The sequence below is a fragment of the Nycticebus coucang genome, chromosome 5 (genome assembly GCF_027406575.1).
Source record: "Nycticebus coucang isolate mNycCou1 chromosome 5, mNycCou1.pri, whole genome shotgun sequence".
Classification (NCBI taxonomy): domain Eukaryota; kingdom Metazoa; phylum Chordata; class Mammalia; order Primates; family Lorisidae; genus Nycticebus; species Nycticebus coucang.
In genome coordinates, this window is record NC_069784.1 from 61,573,178 (window position 1) to 61,591,567 (window position 18,390).

At 39.8% G+C, this 18,390-nt stretch overlaps 1 protein-coding gene and 1 pseudogene across 7 annotated transcripts in view; one reads left to right on the forward strand and one right to left on the reverse strand.

The window, feature by feature from the left end:
- ORC3 (origin recognition complex subunit 3) overlaps positions 1 to 18,390 on the forward strand; it is a 71,820-nt gene that overhangs the window by 37,049 nt on the left and 16,381 nt on the right. For all 6 annotated transcript variants that reach the window (XM_053591824.1, XM_053591825.1, XM_053591829.1 and 3 more), the window contains 2 exons: positions 3,356 to 3,472; positions 4,620 to 4,699. In XM_053591824.1, the coding sequence (XP_053447799.1) occupies positions 3,356 to 3,472; positions 4,620 to 4,699 (197 nt within the window). The remainder of the gene's footprint in view (positions 1 to 3,355; positions 3,473 to 4,619; positions 4,700 to 18,390) is intronic.
- On the reverse strand, positions 13,636 to 17,563 carry LOC128586211 (carboxy-terminal domain RNA polymerase II polypeptide A small phosphatase 2-like; annotated as a pseudogene). Its single transcript, XR_008380205.1, has one exon. The product of XR_008380205.1 is annotated as a carboxy-terminal domain RNA polymerase II polypeptide A small phosphatase 2-like (transcript).

Consider the following 18,390-nt stretch of genomic DNA (forward strand, 5'->3'; position numbering starts at 1 on the left):
TGCAGCACACCTACCATCCTCTCCTGGCGCACTGGTTGGAAATCACTGTGTTAGGGAGACAAACAGTAAACAAGATATATTAAAATAAGTAAAATATCTGTTAATGGTACGTGTTCAAGAGAAAATAGTCAAACAGAGGAGGGCAGTGTAAAGTTCCATGTGTTAGGGGAGTGGAGCTGATAATAGTAGAGAAGGCTCTATCTGTGATAAGGTAAATTTTAAGGAAAAACCTATAACAGAGCTTGCCAAGAAAGACTGTGGAGGAAAAGAATTCAAAGACAGAAGTGAGAGTGATCTGAGATTGGAGTATGTCTGCCTTATTGTGTATTTGCTGTTTTTGTTACAGCAGAGAAATATGTGTATTCCTGTACCTGTATCAAAAATCGTAAAAGACTAAGAGTTCTTCATGTTTTAAGAAGACAAAAAGCATCTTTTTTACTTGACAAAGCGTATCTCTATGGAAAAGAATCATTCTACACATAGTTACGAAATAAAATGATGACAGCTATGACTAGTGTAGAGAAAAGATGCCCGAGGGAAAATTTAATGAATGGAAAGTAGGCTTAATACTTCAGTAGGTTTTATTTTTATAGTGTGATCCTTCTATAACATATTACATGGTAAGTTTTTTTATACATCAGAATCTTTTACAGTTTTGAGTTATAAAATAATGTCCATAAAGTAAGTCATTAGGAATTGTTGTCTTAGATAAGTAAAGACAGATATGCACTTGTAAATATGTATCTCAGGAAGGTAGAGAACTTAGAGGACAGGTTACAAGAAAATGGTGCTCATTTATGATGTTTTCTGTTGCAACTAAGGAGAACATATATGTAAATAACAGTGGAATCTTTCCTAAGCAGATATGAAATTCTAAAGTTAGCACGTAAGGCAAAGATCTGGGAGTCAAAATTGCTTCTGATTTCTGTTATGTAGACTAAGGGTAAAAGAAAAGAAAATTACTTCTGAAAAGTCCCTTGGAAGGACACCACAGACTTTCTCTCAAGACGAAGAAAGCCAGGCCAGGCTCAGTGGCTCACTCCCATAATCCCAGCTTTCTGGGAGGCTGAGGTGGGTGGATTGCCTGAGCTCAGGAGTTCCAGACCAGCCTGAGCCAGCGCGAGACCCCATCTCTAAAAATAGCCAGGCATTGTGGTGGTTGCCGGTAGTTCCAGGTACTTGGGAGGCAGAGGTAAGAGAATTGCTTGAGCCCAGGAGTCTGAGGTTGCTGTGGGCTGTGACACCACTACACTCTACAGAGAGTGACAAAGTGAGATTTTGTCTCAAAAAAAAGACTAAGAAAGTCAGATTTTTTTCCATGTTGGAACCAGACCCCAGACCTTCATTTCCTCAGTTGAGCATCAGATGAAATAGTTTGCCATGTTGTGTTGAAGATAAGAACAACCCCAAGAAACCAAGTCAACCTGGGAGAAAATATGTCCATGTTCCTCATTTCACTCTTAGCAGGGTGTAGTCCTTAAGTGTGCAGTATCATACTGTGGAAAGGATGTCTTTTCTTTCCTCGTCCAAGTAAATCCAGTGAAGAGGCTAAGTTCTGCTAGATCCCTCAGTTACTTGTACATATAGTTACTCCACATAGCCAAAGAAACTAGGGGGTACAACTAACATGAAGTCTGATGATTAGTAATAGATTTTGTTTTTAAAAGTTATTTAAGAATAACTTTTAAGTTACATGTGGCTCAGCGCCTGTAGCTTATCAGCTAGGGTGCCGGCCACATACACCGAAGCTGGCGGGTTCGAAGCCAGCCCAGGCCTGCCAAACAACAATGACAACTACAACAACAATAACAAAAAAATAATTGGGCCTTGTGGCGGGCATCTGTAGTCCCAGCTACTTGAGAAGCTGAGGCAAGAGAATCGCTTAAGCCCAAGAGTTTGAGGTTGCTGTGAGCTGTGACGCCATAGCACTCTACCCAGGATGACATAGTGAGACTCTGTCTCAAAAATAATAAAAATCCAGTAATGGCTTTATGCAATCTCTGTGTTATAGCTTACAACAAAAGGAGACTTAAAATACACTCTCAGAGATGGTTAAAGTACCTTTGCTTGTGGCTACTTTTTTTGAGACAAAGTCTTACTTTGTCACTCTTGGGAGAGTGCCATGGTGTCATGCTTATAGCAACCTCAAACTCTTAGGCTCAAGCGATCCTTTTGCCTCAGATTATGATACTTTTGTTATAATAGGAGATGTAGATTTTTTTTTTTTTAAGTACTAATCCTCTCACATAGTGGGAAGAAGAAACATTTTGTTATAAAGCTTTTTTTTTTCTTTTTTCCTGTGCGTTCAAGTAATGACCCATATATTGTTAACCAAGGAAGTTGATTTCTAAGTGAATAGAATTTAGAAAAATATAGTTGCTTTTATAGGTTAGATTTGCTTGAATATATTGATATCTGAGGTATTATTTTCTTCATGATTGACCACTAAAAATAATGAGTATCTATAGGATTTTATTGAAAGAAAGACACAGACCAAGTAGTTCATGTCCTTAATTAGATTTCTTAGAGGAGGAAAAAAAAAAATGGAGACAATGCCATATTGTAATCTTCTTAAGAAAATGTTATAGAAGTAAGCAATTACAAGAAGAATTAAGACCTAAAAAATGCCTGATAAGATATTGTATTTTGAAATCATTTCTAAACTATTTCAGGAGGCGCTAGAAAACATATTATCCCCCTCCCAAAACCTTTTGAAACTGATTTGTGAGATCAATCATACATAGGTTTCTTAAGACATTATCCCCCATATCATACTTGATAGATTCTAAGTTTTGAAGCTTGTTGGCTTTAGATTTCTCTTTTTCACTTTTTTTTTCTTAATCGCTAAAGTAAATAAAACCAATCTTAGAGATTCTCATCAAGGCAGGGATTCACTAGCACTACCTGTGGTGTCTGTGCCTTTGGCATGTCTTCTTCCCCTTCAAACACGCTCCAGCAGTAGTTTGGGGAAAGTGGACATCAAAGTACAACTTGAGCAACTGTGAGTCTGGTATTATATCTCTGGATGTCCTTACTTTTCTGATGCTAGTGAGGCTAAGTGATGGCACAGGCAAGTATTTAATAAGGTGTTCTCTTGCACACTTGTAATTTGGAGATGCCAGACGTATTGGGAGACTGAATTACATTGTCGGTTCTGGTGTGTGTCACATTTCACCAGGCTTTGTCCTGGATTTAATGTGTATTTCAAATTTTCATGAATCAAGAAGCTTGGTTTGTAATTGAGTCTTCTCTCATTATTTTTCCAGAAACTGTATATATTCTTAAGGTAGATTTTATTGTTATGCTCTTTTATTAACTGACTTACATATTAAATAATATACTCTGTGATTTTTAGGAGGAAACACAATCATTATTAGGAAACCTACACATTTACCATATGAATTACTTCTTGGTTTTGAGATGTCTTCATAAGTTCACCTCTTCTCTTCCCAAGTACCCTCTGGGTCGACAGGTAACCATAGCGGCCTCCTTTGAAATCTGTGAAGTAGAAATATTAGTACTTTTTTGCTTTGATTTCTGTAATATTAAAGTATCAGAATTTGAAGTGGACCCAGTTCTTAGGAGAGTACAATCTAAATCCACTCCAGCTGTGCCCGCTACTGGTACCTGAAACACTGTAGGTCTGATGGCTACAGCTGCAGCCATAGGAATCTTGGGTGTTGCCTTGCCTACAGTGTATTGTGCTGAGGCATTGAAACTTTCTTACTTTAATACTTCATCACTTATACCAAGAGAACTGGTTCTCTTCTAATGAACTGGAAAAAGCAACCTGAGAATGCTTAACAATCAACCTTGCGTTGTACCAACACTTAATTTTTTTTTTTTTTTTTTTTTTTTTTTTTTTGAGACAGAGGCTCAAGCTGTTGCCCTGGGTAGAGTGCTATGGCGTCACGGCTCAAAGCAACCTCCAACTCCTGGGCTCAAGCGATTCTCCTGCCTCCACCTCCCAAGTAGCTGGGACACAGGCACCCGCCACAATGCCCGGCTATTTTTTTTTTTTGGTTGCAGCCATCATTGTTGTTTGGCGGGCCCAGGCTAGATTCGAACCCGCCAGCTCAGGTGTATGTGACTGGCGCCTTAGCCGCTTGAGCCACAGGAGCTGAGCCTGTACCAACACTTAAAAGAGCAGCAGTGCTCCTTGAAAGATTATGCTTGGGTGACCTTTATGTCAGACCATAAACTTTGGACCATCTGTAGAGCAGATGTTAGTGGAAGAATTCTATCTTCCTCCATCTTCACATCCTTAACTCAGAGTTTTGGAGAACAGATACCAGTTTATACAAGTGACTTGTTTATTATGAAGTGATTTCGGCTATTGAGACTTCACAAGCCTTTTTTTCTCATTTTTATTATTCTTATTGCAAAGTGACCAGTGATATCAGGTAATCTCAATATCGTCTTATTTTAGTTTTATGTAAATTTTGTTCTTATAAGGCCTCCTGCACATGGTATATGCCAAGTCTGTTGTCATGTAAAGAATATGGTTTTTAATAACATACTTTTTTGTATGTTGATCATGTGTGTGATTTTGCCCAACTAGTAGCATATACACATGGTGTGTCACTAGGGTTCCTCACGAGTGTGCTGCTCACTTACAGATCAGAGAGCTGTACTGCATGTGTTTAGAAAAGAATATATGGGATTCAGAGGAGTATGTGTCGGCTCTGCAGCTATTGAGGTAATATTTTTTCCTGTTTTTGTCTGCTCTAAGCCTGCCAGTAAGTAGCACCTTCTTCTAGAACTCTGCCTGCCAGAAAGTTTAAGTGGTTGTGTTGTGGCTAAGAATATTTGGATATATCTTGAATTTATCCTTGTAGTATAGGCTGTTTTTAATGTAGCTACCATCCATCTCTTTGCTGGTTTTACCTTGTATTTGAACTAGTAATTTTTAAAGGAATACCATGATTGAAGTCAAATATTGATACTACACTACGAGGGTTAGCTTTGGATAATTTGAATCCAACCAGCTTGACATCATGGCGGGACATCATAGAAAGTGAGCTCACCACGCCCTGACCTGGTTGGGTGAAGTGGAGGAACAGCATCACTGGGTGATATGCACCCAGTGGAAGCAACAAGTAGTCATCAATGGCTGTGATGCCTTTCCTCACCTAATGTGGCTTTATCCACATTTACACAAAATTTTTATTTAATATTATATTTATAGGAGATCTTAGGGTTGTTATCAGGTATCAAAGATCACTTACTATCCCTGACAAATATGCTTTTTAAAGTTACCAGTTGCGTTGTATTTCTTTGATTTATTTCTTACATACATGTGGTGGCTTTTCAGTCTTCCATAAAAATAATGACCACTTGGATGATGAAAAAGGGAAATCACATGTGAACTCAGTCTCCTCACAGTATTATGATTTTCCTCAGTGGATGTAAATACTTACATGAAAATATTATAAAGAAATCTAAAAACTGTACATTTAGAAGTCTTGGTTTCTTCTGTACCTAAAAGAGAGGAATAGATGGGCACAGTAGGAGGAAAATGCACACTGAAAGCACTTTTAGTCCACAGACTTAATAATACAAATATTAGTGATCTAGTAGGTGCAGCTTAGCATAGGAAACCAATTTCATGCTATCTGGTAAAATAACTCTCCATGGAAATAGATTGATTGCCACTGAAAAGCTATTTTATTTCATTTTTTACAATCCCAATAAGACATTTCTATGTATTCGTAAACTTAAGTAAGAATATATATGTGACTTCTTTTGCTTTCTGTTCAGGTAAACACTATCATTATTATTAATTTTGAGACAGAATCTCACTTTATCACCCTCGGTATAGTGCCGTGGCATCACAGCTCACAGCAAGCTCAAACTCTTGGGCTTAAGTGATTCTCTTGCTTCAGCCTCGCAAGTAGCTGGGACTACAGGCACCCACCACAACGCCTGACTATTTTTTTGTTGCAGTTGTCATTTTTGTTTAGCTGGCCGGGGCTGGTATTCCAACCTGTCAGCGTCAGTGTATGTGGCTGGCGCCATAATCACTGTGCTATAGGCGCCAAGCCAGTTAAATACTCTTATCTGAAACACCAACTTGATTCTTGTTGGTTGTCTCTTTTAAACTTTGCCGTTATCTTCCTTCTCCGATGAGGCGTTCCCAAATTTATAGATCCCTTGTCAGGGAAGAACTTCTGAATCTCTCTGGCACTGGGTAATGTTGGGATATAGTCAGGGATCAAGAATGCCAATTCCAAAGTAAGGTAAGGAGACTGGAGCAACAGTAAGCACCATTTCTTGAAGGCTTGCTGTGTGTCAGGCACTGTATTAGGCACTGCCAGTGCATTCTCTAATCTAGTACTCACACTGCACCTTTATGGTAGGTATTATTGGCCATGCTTTTGCTTGAGGAAGCAGAAGCAGGGACTGGGTTTAAGGGACTAGCCTGAGATGACTTAGAACTCTGCTCTAGGTATGACCACAAAGCTGCTATACTTTTCTGCTCTTCTTTGCCAATATCTAAAATAATGGCTTTGGGAATCTGAGCAAAGCAGAAGCAATAAATAGAAAGTGAGATTTTAGTCATTTTGCTAAGCTGAGGTCAGAAACATAGGCAGTCAAAAGTACATTTTACATCTTAGGAATGTAAAAAGCACTAAGGATCAATCAAATACAGCATCTACAGAGAGGATAGGGAAGAGTCTGGGCACTCCAGGAGAGGAACTCCAGCTGGAGGAGTCCTTTCTTCTTTGTACAGAGGGAATGTAGATGAAAGGCCAAGGACACTACTTCAGTTTTGGCCTTCTCAGTAGGCATCACCTGAATTCCCGAGACCAGACAGTCTCATCACCTGTCTTCAAACTTAAATTTAAGTTGTAAAAGAAAAGATTAAAATGATAAATGATTGATGCTTTGCTAAGAAAAACTGCTAAGGTTTTATTAGAAACATAATCAAATAAAATTTCCAATTTGAATTTTTTTGTAAGAAGCAGCCTAAAGGAATTTTTTTGGAAAAATCCTTTTTTATAGGTTGAGCAACCCTAATCTGAAAATCTGAAATTTGAAATGCCCCAAAATCAAAGACTTAAGTGCTGACGTGACAGCACAGGTGGAAAATTCCACACCTGACCTCACGTGACAAGTCACACCCACACAGCACACAGTTTGTTCAGGCTGCCATTCTTCCTTGTTGCTTACAGCTGGTGCAGGTTTTCTGATGCTGTTATTATGCTGCTTACTGAACACATTGTTTTTTCACTGTATTAATGGTATGTCATAATTTTCTGTTAAGTACTTCAGTATCAGTTAAGTGGTTACTTATCAGTAGCATATAAATTCGGAGTCAGACAAGCACTGATTATCCACCTGGGAGTCTGAGATAGGGACACTTTTGTTTTCTGATGGTTTAGTGTACAACAAACTTTGTTTTGTGCACAAAATTATTAAAAATATTATATAAAGTTACCTTCAAGCCAGTGTATATGGTATATATGAAACATAAATGAACTTTGTCTCAGACCAGTTTCATCCTCTGGTCCCAAGCATTTTGAGTAAGGACAGTAAGCCTGTGTTTTGATGAAATATTTGGTGACCATTTAAAAATTATTTGCAAGGTCTTTGTAATAGTATGGGAAAGTTTATGTCATATGTTTATGAGTTGGAAAAGAACTACAGAATTTTATATCACTGTTATTTTTAAAATGTATATACAACAAACATTGACATTGGGGGAGGGGTGTGCAGTGCGCATTTATGTGGTAATCTCACATAAGTGCAGTGATTCAGGGTGTTAAAGCTCTTGGAGCATGGAGACTACGTCCTGGTATGACAGATGAATTGGTTAATTCTTCACACAACTCTCTGTCTTTATATAAGGATATATTTAAGTGGAAAAATCCTTTTGAGAACAGGAAGTAGTAAAAATGCTGCTAGCTCAGCATGAGCTAGGTTAGGATTCCTGCTTGGCAATGAAAGACCTTAAGAGAAAAAATTTACATTCCTATTGGAGAGAATTTCTAAACAGTCACCTAGAAGTCAAATACTAGACCAAGACTTTTTCAGACTTTAAAAATTTATACAAGCTTGCAGAAACAATAAGGTTTAAGAGTTAATATAAATCATTGAGTCCTTAATTTACAGGAATATGATGGATCATCTGGACCTGAAGGACACTGCCTTCTCACAGCAGTACCAATGGGTTCTTGGACTGGGGGTAATGAAAGGTGTCCTCCACACTCTAGGGGAATTGACTCTGCCCCCATTGGTTGAGAATTACTCATCTAGACTTATTCTGTTTACTTTCAAATAAGGAAATCAAGGTAGGAAGCATTGACTTTACCGCAGTTGGTAGAGCTGGAATTTAAATCTGAAGCTTCAAAATCTCTATTCTAATTATTTGAGAGGTGATAATAAAAGGAAATTTATGGGTTTGTGGCTAGTAGTCAATGGTCAGAGTGTGTCTATAATTTAAAAATGAAACAGCAGAGCAGGCTTCTGTAGATGCAGACATCAGCCCTCTAACCCTGACACTAGTCATACCGGCACAGAGCACAGACGTGGAAGTGAAGGGGCTACAGTGTCCAGTCTGCTCCTCCAAGCTATTGCCTCTGAGCTTGCTGCAGAGACAAACTTAGAAACTGAAATTGAGCAATAGCTGAAGGAATATACTTTAGGCTGAAAGGATTTATTCTAATTTCTGAGTAAGGCTTTTGATTTAAACAATAATAGCAAGTCAGCTCAACTTCCAAAACAAAACCCCAAAAATAATATTAACATTTGGTCACTTTTGCTTAATTGAAACAGACTAGATGTTTGGAATCTAAGTAATGTATTATCTCCTGATTTTGCAGATCAGCTTTAGATATTTAAAGATCTAATTAGGAAAAATGACACAGCTCCATAATCTCTGATATGCTTCCTAATGTAGTAATAATCTAACTCATGATTGTCTACATTTATTCATGCAGGAGATACATAAGACCGTACTATTAAAATACAATTTCTTTTAGAACAGGGAATACTAGTCTTGAATTTGTATCACATCAGTCCTCTAGCAGATAGTCTTGTGGTGAAATGAAGCAAACAGCTGAATTGTTGAAATTCTATTTAAAGTAAATTATATTGAGAGTTACTGGTTTTTGAGTAAAGATTTTCAGACTTCAGTGTGTATAAGAGTCACCTTAGGTGTATTAAACGTGTAGGTTTCTGCTCTTTTTCCAAACATTCTGATCAGACAGCGGTGAATCCTGGTGTGGTAGTTCAGGAATCTGCACTTAATATGTGCTCGAGCATGGCTGAGCCTCATGCCTCACACCTGTAATCCTAACAATCTGAGAGGCCAAGGCAGGTGGATCGTCTGAGCTTAGGTGTTGGAGACCAGCCTGAACAAGAACGAGACCCCGTCTCTAAAAATAGGTGGGTGTTGTGGCTGGCACCTGTAGTTCCAGCTACTAAGGCTGAGTCCATGGGATTACTTGAGCCCATGAGTTTGAAGTTGCTGTGAGCTGTGACACCACTGTACCCTACTGAGAGCCACAAAGTGCAATTCTGTCTGAGAAAAAAAAACCCAAAACAAACAATATTCTAGCACATTCAGAAAGGTGGTCCAGGAACCGTTTGTTGAAAAACATTCTTCTGGGAAATAAAGGTGAATAAGAGAAAGGTAAACAAAAAATCAAGGGAAAATACGAAGCCATCAAAGGAGAAGCCTTAATTTGTGGAGAAGCTGAATGGCTTTAGGTAGCTGATCTCAGATTGATTCCAAAAGTTGTGGACCTGAGCTATTCCACTGCCAATATTCGGCAATGGTTTTTATCTCAGTAAAGAGAAAGAAGGTGTAAATTTGTATTTAAGTTTTTCTTTTCTAAGCATTTAGTGCCTGTTACCACTTTTTCTGCTAGTAAAAACAAATAGGTAGTTAAGAAATTTTTACTTTATTTCATTTCATTAACTTTTGAGACAGAGTCTCACTCTGTCTTCCTGGGTAGAATGCTGTAGCATTATATCTCACAGCAAACTTAGACTTGGGCTCAAACCATCCTCCTGCCTCAGCCTTTCAAGTAGCTGGGACGACAGGTGCCCACCACACCCAGCCAGTTTTCTATTTTTAGTAGAGATGAGGTCTTACTTTTGCTCTGGCTGGTCTCAAAAGTCAGAGCTCAGGTAGTCCTTCTGCCTTGGCCTCCTGGAGTGTTAGGATTATAAGCATGAGCCACCGCACCCAGCCTAAGAAATACTAATTTTAAAAACTCAGAAGTAACAATCAAATTTAAGTTTTATAGCTTTTTTTTTTTCTTGGTTGTGAACTCAGAGTTATAAAATTAACCCTTGATATTTGGAGGTGGATTGGTTTCAGTACTTCCCGAGGATATCAAAATCCAAAGATGTTACAGTATTTATTTGCATATAACAATGCACATCCTCCTATATACTTTTAAGTCATCTCTATATTATAATACCTAATACAATATCAATGCTGTGTAAATAGTTGTTACACCATATGGTTTAGGGCAGTGGTTCTCAACCTTCCTAATGCTGCAACCCTTTAATACAATTCCTCATGTTGTGGTGACCCCCAACCATAAAATTATTTTCATTGCTACTTCATAACTGTACTTCTTGCTACTGTTATGAATCGTAATATAAATATCTGATATTAGGCGACCCCTGTGAAAGGGTTGTTCAACCCCCAAAGGGGTCTCGAACCACAGGTTGAGAACCACTGGTTTAGGGACTAATGACAAGAAAAAAAGTCTATACATGCTCGGTACAATTATTTTTAATTACTTTGAATCTACCAATGCAGAAACTATTATTTTTTAATCCATATTAGGTTGAATCCACCATTGTTGGAACCTATAGATACAGACAGCTGACTGTACTTTTAAATAGTTCATAAGTAGAGGATGTGTATACTTCAGTTTACTAATGTCTTCAACCATGTGATGGAATTAAGTTCATTCTGACATGCAGTGTTCCACAAAAGAGCACAGTGTCTCACAGAGGGCCCATGACCTCCTGGTGCTCCCCAGATGAACCAGTTTGAGAACTGTTCACTGTTGGGGTTGATAAGGTTGAGAGCCCACAGGGAAACGATTCTGGGGGATTGTGATAATCTACACATCATCTCACACCTGAGTAGCAGACTGGTACAATGCAGCAGTTCTCTGGCTTCTTCAGAAGGTTTTTATTGATCTCTAACATAAAGCACATCCACAAAATGCAAAAAGATTACAAGATAGGGGTAAAAGAATCCCAAGTTCCCAGAAAGATTGGATCAAGAGAAGGGCTGGGTAAGCAGGAACATAGAATAGGGGATTTTTAAGGAATGTGGAAAAGAGGGAGGGGAAAACCAGTTTCATCCCCACAGGGGAAGTAAGCCAGGTTCCCTAATTCATTTCACCTTAGAGCACCAGTCCTCAGCCATTGTTCACCAGGGATTAGTTTCATGGAAGACAGTTTTATTGTGTTGTTTATCCATTCAAAAAATGTTGGGTTTTTTTTTTTTTTTTGTGCTTGATTCACAGAGCCATTGAGCTGAAGACAAAGATGACCCTAGTTCTTACTATACAGAATTTTGGTCAAGTGAGAGATTCAAGGTAGCTACAATACAGGAGCCAATTAGACTGGACATGTAACCTCTGTGAGGTCAGACAGCTCCTCAGAAGAATGCTCTAATAGGAAGTAAGGAGACTTAGGAGGAGTTACAAACTCAGGCACACTTTGGGTTTCTGTTTCATTGTTATGATCATATAGAATTACATTCTTGTGTTAGTCTTTGAAGATGATCTCTGTGAGTTGTTTTCACTTTTTGTTTTCTTCTTGTCTTCATTGATATATTTGCAGATTTGAGTTCTAAATATTTTTCAAAGCTGCTTTGATGTCTGTTAGAACTTGAGAACTCATCAGTCAGAAGATCTTTGCATTAGTCATGGATTGGCCAGTTTCCCCTAATAGCCTGTTCTCATAATTAAACATTTATATAATTAGCACTTAACCAACAATTACAGGCTTTTTGCATGGGGAAGCAGAACACTCCATTGCCCTGTAGAATAATTGCTTTGAATGACTGCTAAATGATTCTGTATCTTAGTTAAGAAAACTTTTTTTTGATGACAACATATAAAGTGCTCTTAACACAGTTAAGTATCACAGGCCTTTTTTGAACCATTTATCCGATGGTGATATAATCATTTCTTAATCAAATTGGTTAAAGATGAATAGCTCCTTTGTGGCATTGATGTGACTTAGACATTTTTTTCTCTTTCTCTTTAATCTCACATAGTAGCTTTTAAACTTCTTACTCTATTTCTTTTCAGACAAATCTTAGTTGGACTATACTTGAAGTGAGAAGGGTGTCACACTGTCCCTGTTTCCTCTCCAGCTGCTGACAATTAGGCATCTGCACTCCATCAAAACTAGTGTTATCAAAGGCACCAGAGACCTCCATGTTCTTAAATCTGACAGCCAATTCTATCTTCATTTGCATTAACCTATCAGCATTGGACAGAGTTCGTAATTTCTTCCATAGTGACTTACAGGACTCAGACTCTCTGGGCTCCCCTCCTGGGTGCACACTTCTTGTCAGGCTGTGTTAGTCCTTTCTCCTTCCCTGGGGGCCCAACAGTACAGTGCCTCCGGCTTAGTCATAAGCCCGTGCTTCTCTCCTGCGTGCCAGACTGTCATGTCCACTTGCTTATGTAATACCTGCACTTAGCTGTCCAGTACATATCTCAATGTTAACGTGTCCAAATGAACTCCTGATTTTCCCCCGAAACCTGTAATTTTCCTGTGGTTTTTCTATGCTTCCGATTGTTCATTCCAAAAGCCTGGGCTCTGCCTTTAAATTTATCAAGGATCATTTGGGAGGCTGAGGCAGGAGGATCGCTTGAACCCAGGAGTTTGAGATTGCTGTGAGCTAAGCTGATGCCCTGGTACTCTAGCTCAGATGATAAAACAAGTCTCTGTCTCAAAAAAAAAAAGCCTTCCATTAACTCCCCTTCTCACTGAATAAAAACCACAGTCTGTGATGATGATGCCCTGCCATTGCCTCTTCCTGTGCCCTGCTGCTCACTGTCTCCATGTCGGTCCTCTTGGCCTTAGTCTTTCTTGAGTAAGGTGGACGCACCCCACCCTACCCCCTGTAGACCTTTTTTGCACCTACCCATTTTTCTCTCTGCCAAGAAAAGCTCTTCTAAATATTTGCATGACTTTCTTTCATTACATACTTGATTGAATGTCACTTTTTTCAGTGAAGCTCTAACCATTTACAAATTGAAATCTCTCCCCACCCCCGGGGGCTCTCTTTATTCTGCTTACTATTTTTCCATAATATAAATCAGTTTTTAACACATAAATGCATACAATATGGATAGCTAGATAATGTTTATTGTCTGTGCCTCTTCTACACCCTGCCTCCCACTAGAATGTAAATTACTGAGGACTGAACTTTGTACCTCAGCTGCCCAGAGTAGTTCTTGGTCCATGGGCACCCAATGAGTGTGTCCTGAATGGCTGAGTGGTTTCATGTATGATGAAGGGGTTGAAACCTAGTTGAAATATGTGAAAAGTATTGGTGTAGTAGCTAGATACATTTAACTTACTATTTGAGATGCTATACATCTTTTTGGAATGAGTTAAATTTTTTTTTTGTTTTTTTTGTTTAGAAAGAGAATTTTAAAACAGTCAAAAGAACAGAAATCAGGCATCTGTCCTCTTCCAGGGCAGGGAGAAGACCTCCTTCCCCACAGGTTCAAGACTATGGCTAGGTGGTAAGGAAGGCAGGCCCAGCACCCAAGCCTTGGGGAGACACAGAAAGGACCCAGGCCAGGCACTTGGCTGGAGGCAAGCGCAGCCCTTGGGCCACAGGACCTAATGGCCACTGGGGGATCTGGTCTGGAAACAAATTCTCATCTTCCCAGAATGTCATCTTTTTGTCTGCAGCAGTTGGCTGGAAAAAGATTTCAGAAAGGTGTGTTCATGGGGCATCCAAAGGCAGCCTCTGACCCTTCCTTTCTCCTTGGCATACGCCTTAAAATACTGAGGAAAGGCCATGGTTTGGCACTAAAGCCTTCAATAGTCTTCATCCCTATAGAGCTCAGTGGCTCTCGGGGTGACAGGAGAGGAGACAACTAACTTGGGAAGTCTTGATCTTTCAGCTTCACCCCCACGGGAAACACTGTACATGCTGGGGCCACGGCTCACAGCAACACACTCTCACACTCACACACGTCTTGGGGACCCGACTCAGGGAGCAGGTGGCTCTGGTTTTCGTTGGTTTTGTTGGTCTGGTATTTGCCATTCAGCATCTAACCTCTCCTAAAGCTCATTCCAATCGTTCCTCACTATCTCCAGGCCTTGTTTGGCAAGGTGCTCCAGCTTCCACTCTGTTGGGCTGATCATAAAGGCACAGTATAGCAACGTCCCCTACTGGGATGGCCATTGCTCGGAAGCAGGGAGGGCTAAGGGGCCCGCAGCTGCCCGAGGCTGGTGTAGACGTCCTCTGCTCCGCTCAACTCCTCAAAGATTGGGATCAGGTTCAGCAACTCTGTGTCTGCTATGTCATCAAACCAGGACTGCACGGGCACGGCATTCTCTGGGTGGAAGATATAAGAAGCAGGCGAGTTGTCCAGGATGAGGGTTTTCCTCAGGTCCCTCCCTAAGCGGCTGAGGTCCTTGACATAGCAGCCCTGATGAAACACACAGGACTCCTGGAAAAGACTGCCCGGAACACACCACAGCGGTCACAGGGTCGGCATACTTGGCCAGGCTGGCAGTGAAGAGAACACATTCGAAGAGCTCCCCCATGAGCCTCAGGAACTCATCCACATAAGGCCTCTTGAGCATGTACACCTAGTGAGTGGTCCCCTCTATCTCGACAGGCACTATGAAGTCGGCATTGTTGATCGACTTAAAGGAGCTATGCACAAGGGTTTCATCCAGGTCAATAACCACACAGATCCTTCCTTGATCTTCCTCTGTCACCTCTGGGAGCAGGCAGGTCCCTGGGATCTGATAAAACTGGTACTGGAGACAATGGAGCAGATCCGACTTAGCAATAGTGCTGGCTTCCTCCTTATATGCAGCAAGCTCAGTGCAGGAGCTTGACTGCAACATGCTGGGCGCGAAAACAGCAGAAAAGGGCCTTGAAGATGTTACGTCCACGAGGCTTCTTAGGAGAGGACTTGCAGACCAGGCCTTGCTTGGTGAGCACCAGGGCGTCTTCCCTCCGCGCCTGGGTGATGATGGAGCCTTGTTCCATCTAACAATCTGGCGGGCCCGGGCTGGCTGGGCGGGAGGGTGGGAGAACGGGCGGGCGCGCAGGCTAGGCTGGGCTGGGGGGCCTGGGCGGGGGCCCGCTCCGGCTCTGGCTCCGGAGACTCCGACTCCCACAGCTGTTCACATCCCCCTTCTTGTTTCCTCCCGGGGCCGGGAAGGGAGGCGGCCTGTGCGGAGGGCGGGCAGCCTGGGCTGCGGCTCCCCCGGGTGCCCCGGGCCCCGATCCCCCGGCGGCAGCTCGGGGCTCCTCAGTTTGGGTCCAACATGGAGAAATCGGAATGAGTTAAATTTTTTACTTGTAGTTTTGAGTTGGTTTCAAGTGATCTTGTTCAGTTAGATTTGCTTGACTCAAGTGCTTGCTGTGGTCCCTCTACTAGCAATCTGAATGGAAAACTAGCAATGCTTTCTGATACTACCCGTGCGTTGTATAACTTTGAGAACCAGTCCTCTACTCTTAGTAATTTGTACTAATTAAATCATACCATGCAGTAAAATATGCTGTAGTCATTCACAACATGTAATTTTCATTTTTTGTGTTTGTTTGTTTCATTTTTATTGTGGTGGTCATTTTGTTTTGCACCATGGATACTGTGTTTTGAGATGCAATGTAACATGGTCGGTAAAAGCGTGGATGCCGAGCTAGACTGTCTAGCTTCCAATTCATGCTTTGCCAATTACCAGCTATGGGCTCTAGACAAGTTACTTAAGTTTTCTGTGCCTCTATTTTTGTCAATTCTAATGTGAAAAATATACCCAGGGGAATTTTGTATCATATCAAAGGACCCTTGATACATACATATGCTTTTTTGGGGGGTTAGAGTCTCACTATGTCACCCTTGGTAGAGTGCCATGGCGTCACAACTCATAGTAATCTCAAACTCTTGGGCTTAAGTGATTCTCTTGCTTCAGCCTCCCAAGTAGCTGGGACTACAGGCATCCGTCACAACGCCCGGCTTTTTTTTTTGTTGTTGTTGTTGTTGTCCTTGTTGTTTATCAGGCCCTGGCCGGGTTTGAACTTGCCAGCCCCAGTGCATGTGGCTGGCCCCCTAACTACTGAGCTACGGGTGCCGAGCTCCACATATGTGCATCTTAATGTTACCTATCATCATTACTGTTGCTGTTGCCCTACCTAATTGTTTATCATTGCTGTGTAATAGCCCATGTTTTGAAAGTGTGATACCATATTTAATTGATGCCTTATTTCATGTGCATTTAAGTTGTTCTTAATTCTTCTCCATTACAAAAGATAGCATGAGCATGAGTATGTGTTTGCACATTTCTATAATTATATGCACAAAATAAATACGTAAATGTAAGTTTTCTGAGTCTAAAATATAAACGTCGTACAATATACACTCATACCAACAATATAACAGTGTGTGTTTCCCACAGTTTTGCTCATGCTGGGTATTATCAATATGTTTTCTTGTTTTATTTTAGTATTTTGTAACTGATAAGTTAGTTTTTTCTTCTGCTCTCATACCATGCTCACGTTTTTATTCTGTCTGAAATTTTTTTTTTTTATAATGTGAGGTAGTGATTTAATTTTTCTGAGAGAGTTAATTGTATTATGTAACATTTCTCCAGTGATTTGAAATGCTGCCTTTGTCATACATAGAGACTCCCAGGTGTGCCTTGGTCTCTTTCTGGGCTCTTCTTTTTTGGCCGTCTATTCCCATCTCGGTACCACCTGACTGGGAGCACTCTAGTTTATACCTTTTGATGATATTAACAAATAACTCAAATATACTCACGTCGTTCCTTTTTTTAGAACAATTATTATTATAGATACATTTTAGAATAATTTTATTGGGTTTTAAAATATATCCATGGGAATGTTGTTTCAAACAGTACTAAAAATGTAGATAAATTTGGGATGAATTGTATCATTACAGTATTATTAAAACTTAAAATGTTGGTTCATTATTCAGGGCTTTCATTTTTTTTTATAGACATCTTAAACATATAAAATGTATTGCCATGTATTTTGTAGTTTTTGTTATTGAATATGCTTTTTTCCCATTACATAGTTTAATGTAAAATATTCATTACATGTATATGGATGTGCGTCATACATGCACATATATTTATCTTATATTTACTGACCTTTTTTCATTCTCTAATTCATTTACAGTTCTTAGATTTTCTAACTTTACAGTGCCATCTTTTGCAAATAATAAATTTTATCCTCCTTTCTACTGCTTATGGCCACTTCTTTTTCTTAATTTATTATAGCAACAAGACTTAAGAATGATGTTGAATAGTGGGTGATAGGCATCATTGATTCTGTTTTTGTATAATTTTACTGGAAAAACATCTTAGTTAATGATTTATTGAGTGGGTTAAATTATTATTCTAATCAGCCTTACCTCAAGTCCAGGCTTACATTAAACCAAAGAGTACTTGAGAAAGTATAATATCTTTTTCTACTTTGGAAACAATACATAATCTTTGCCTAAGGATAAGAGGAGTGATAACTCTCTGAATCCCTAGAAATTGACTTCTGCGTGAAAGATTGACTTCCTCCAATCAAATGCCACATTAAAAGTTATGACTAATAAAGTTGGATTTCAAAATTCTATGAAATAATGCTCTTTTTTGGCATTCTGAAGATAAATAATATCTTGGGCTAGGCTTGACCTTCAATACTCAATTATTTGGAACTCAAAATGGATAAAAGATGTGGCTCCCTGTAGCTGGGGAAGCTGACCCTCAGCGTCCTGCTAATCCAGTCCAGCCCTGCCAGCATCACCTCCCAGCCTCCTTTTCCCTCCAGACTGGCAGCTCTGTGCTTCCTTAGACACTGCAAATGCTGGTCTTCTCTACTCAGATAGGTCAAAAGGTTAGGTGTGGTAGATGGTGGCTGAGTTAACTGTCTAATCTGGGCAATACTTGAAAGCCAGAAATGTTAAATCTCAAACATAAATAAATCAAGAATGAAAGGTCTTGGCTTATTTTTTGCTCATCTGTTAGCTACCTTTCACTCACAGATAAAGATTACATAGGTAATTATTGAGAAAGAAGAAGAGAAATTTTATGCTTTCTCATAAACCTGCAGAAAAATTTTCTGTCCATATGTAGTTTCTGTATTTTGTGATTGAATACTTTTGGGGGGTTAGAGTTAAATTTTGGATGAAA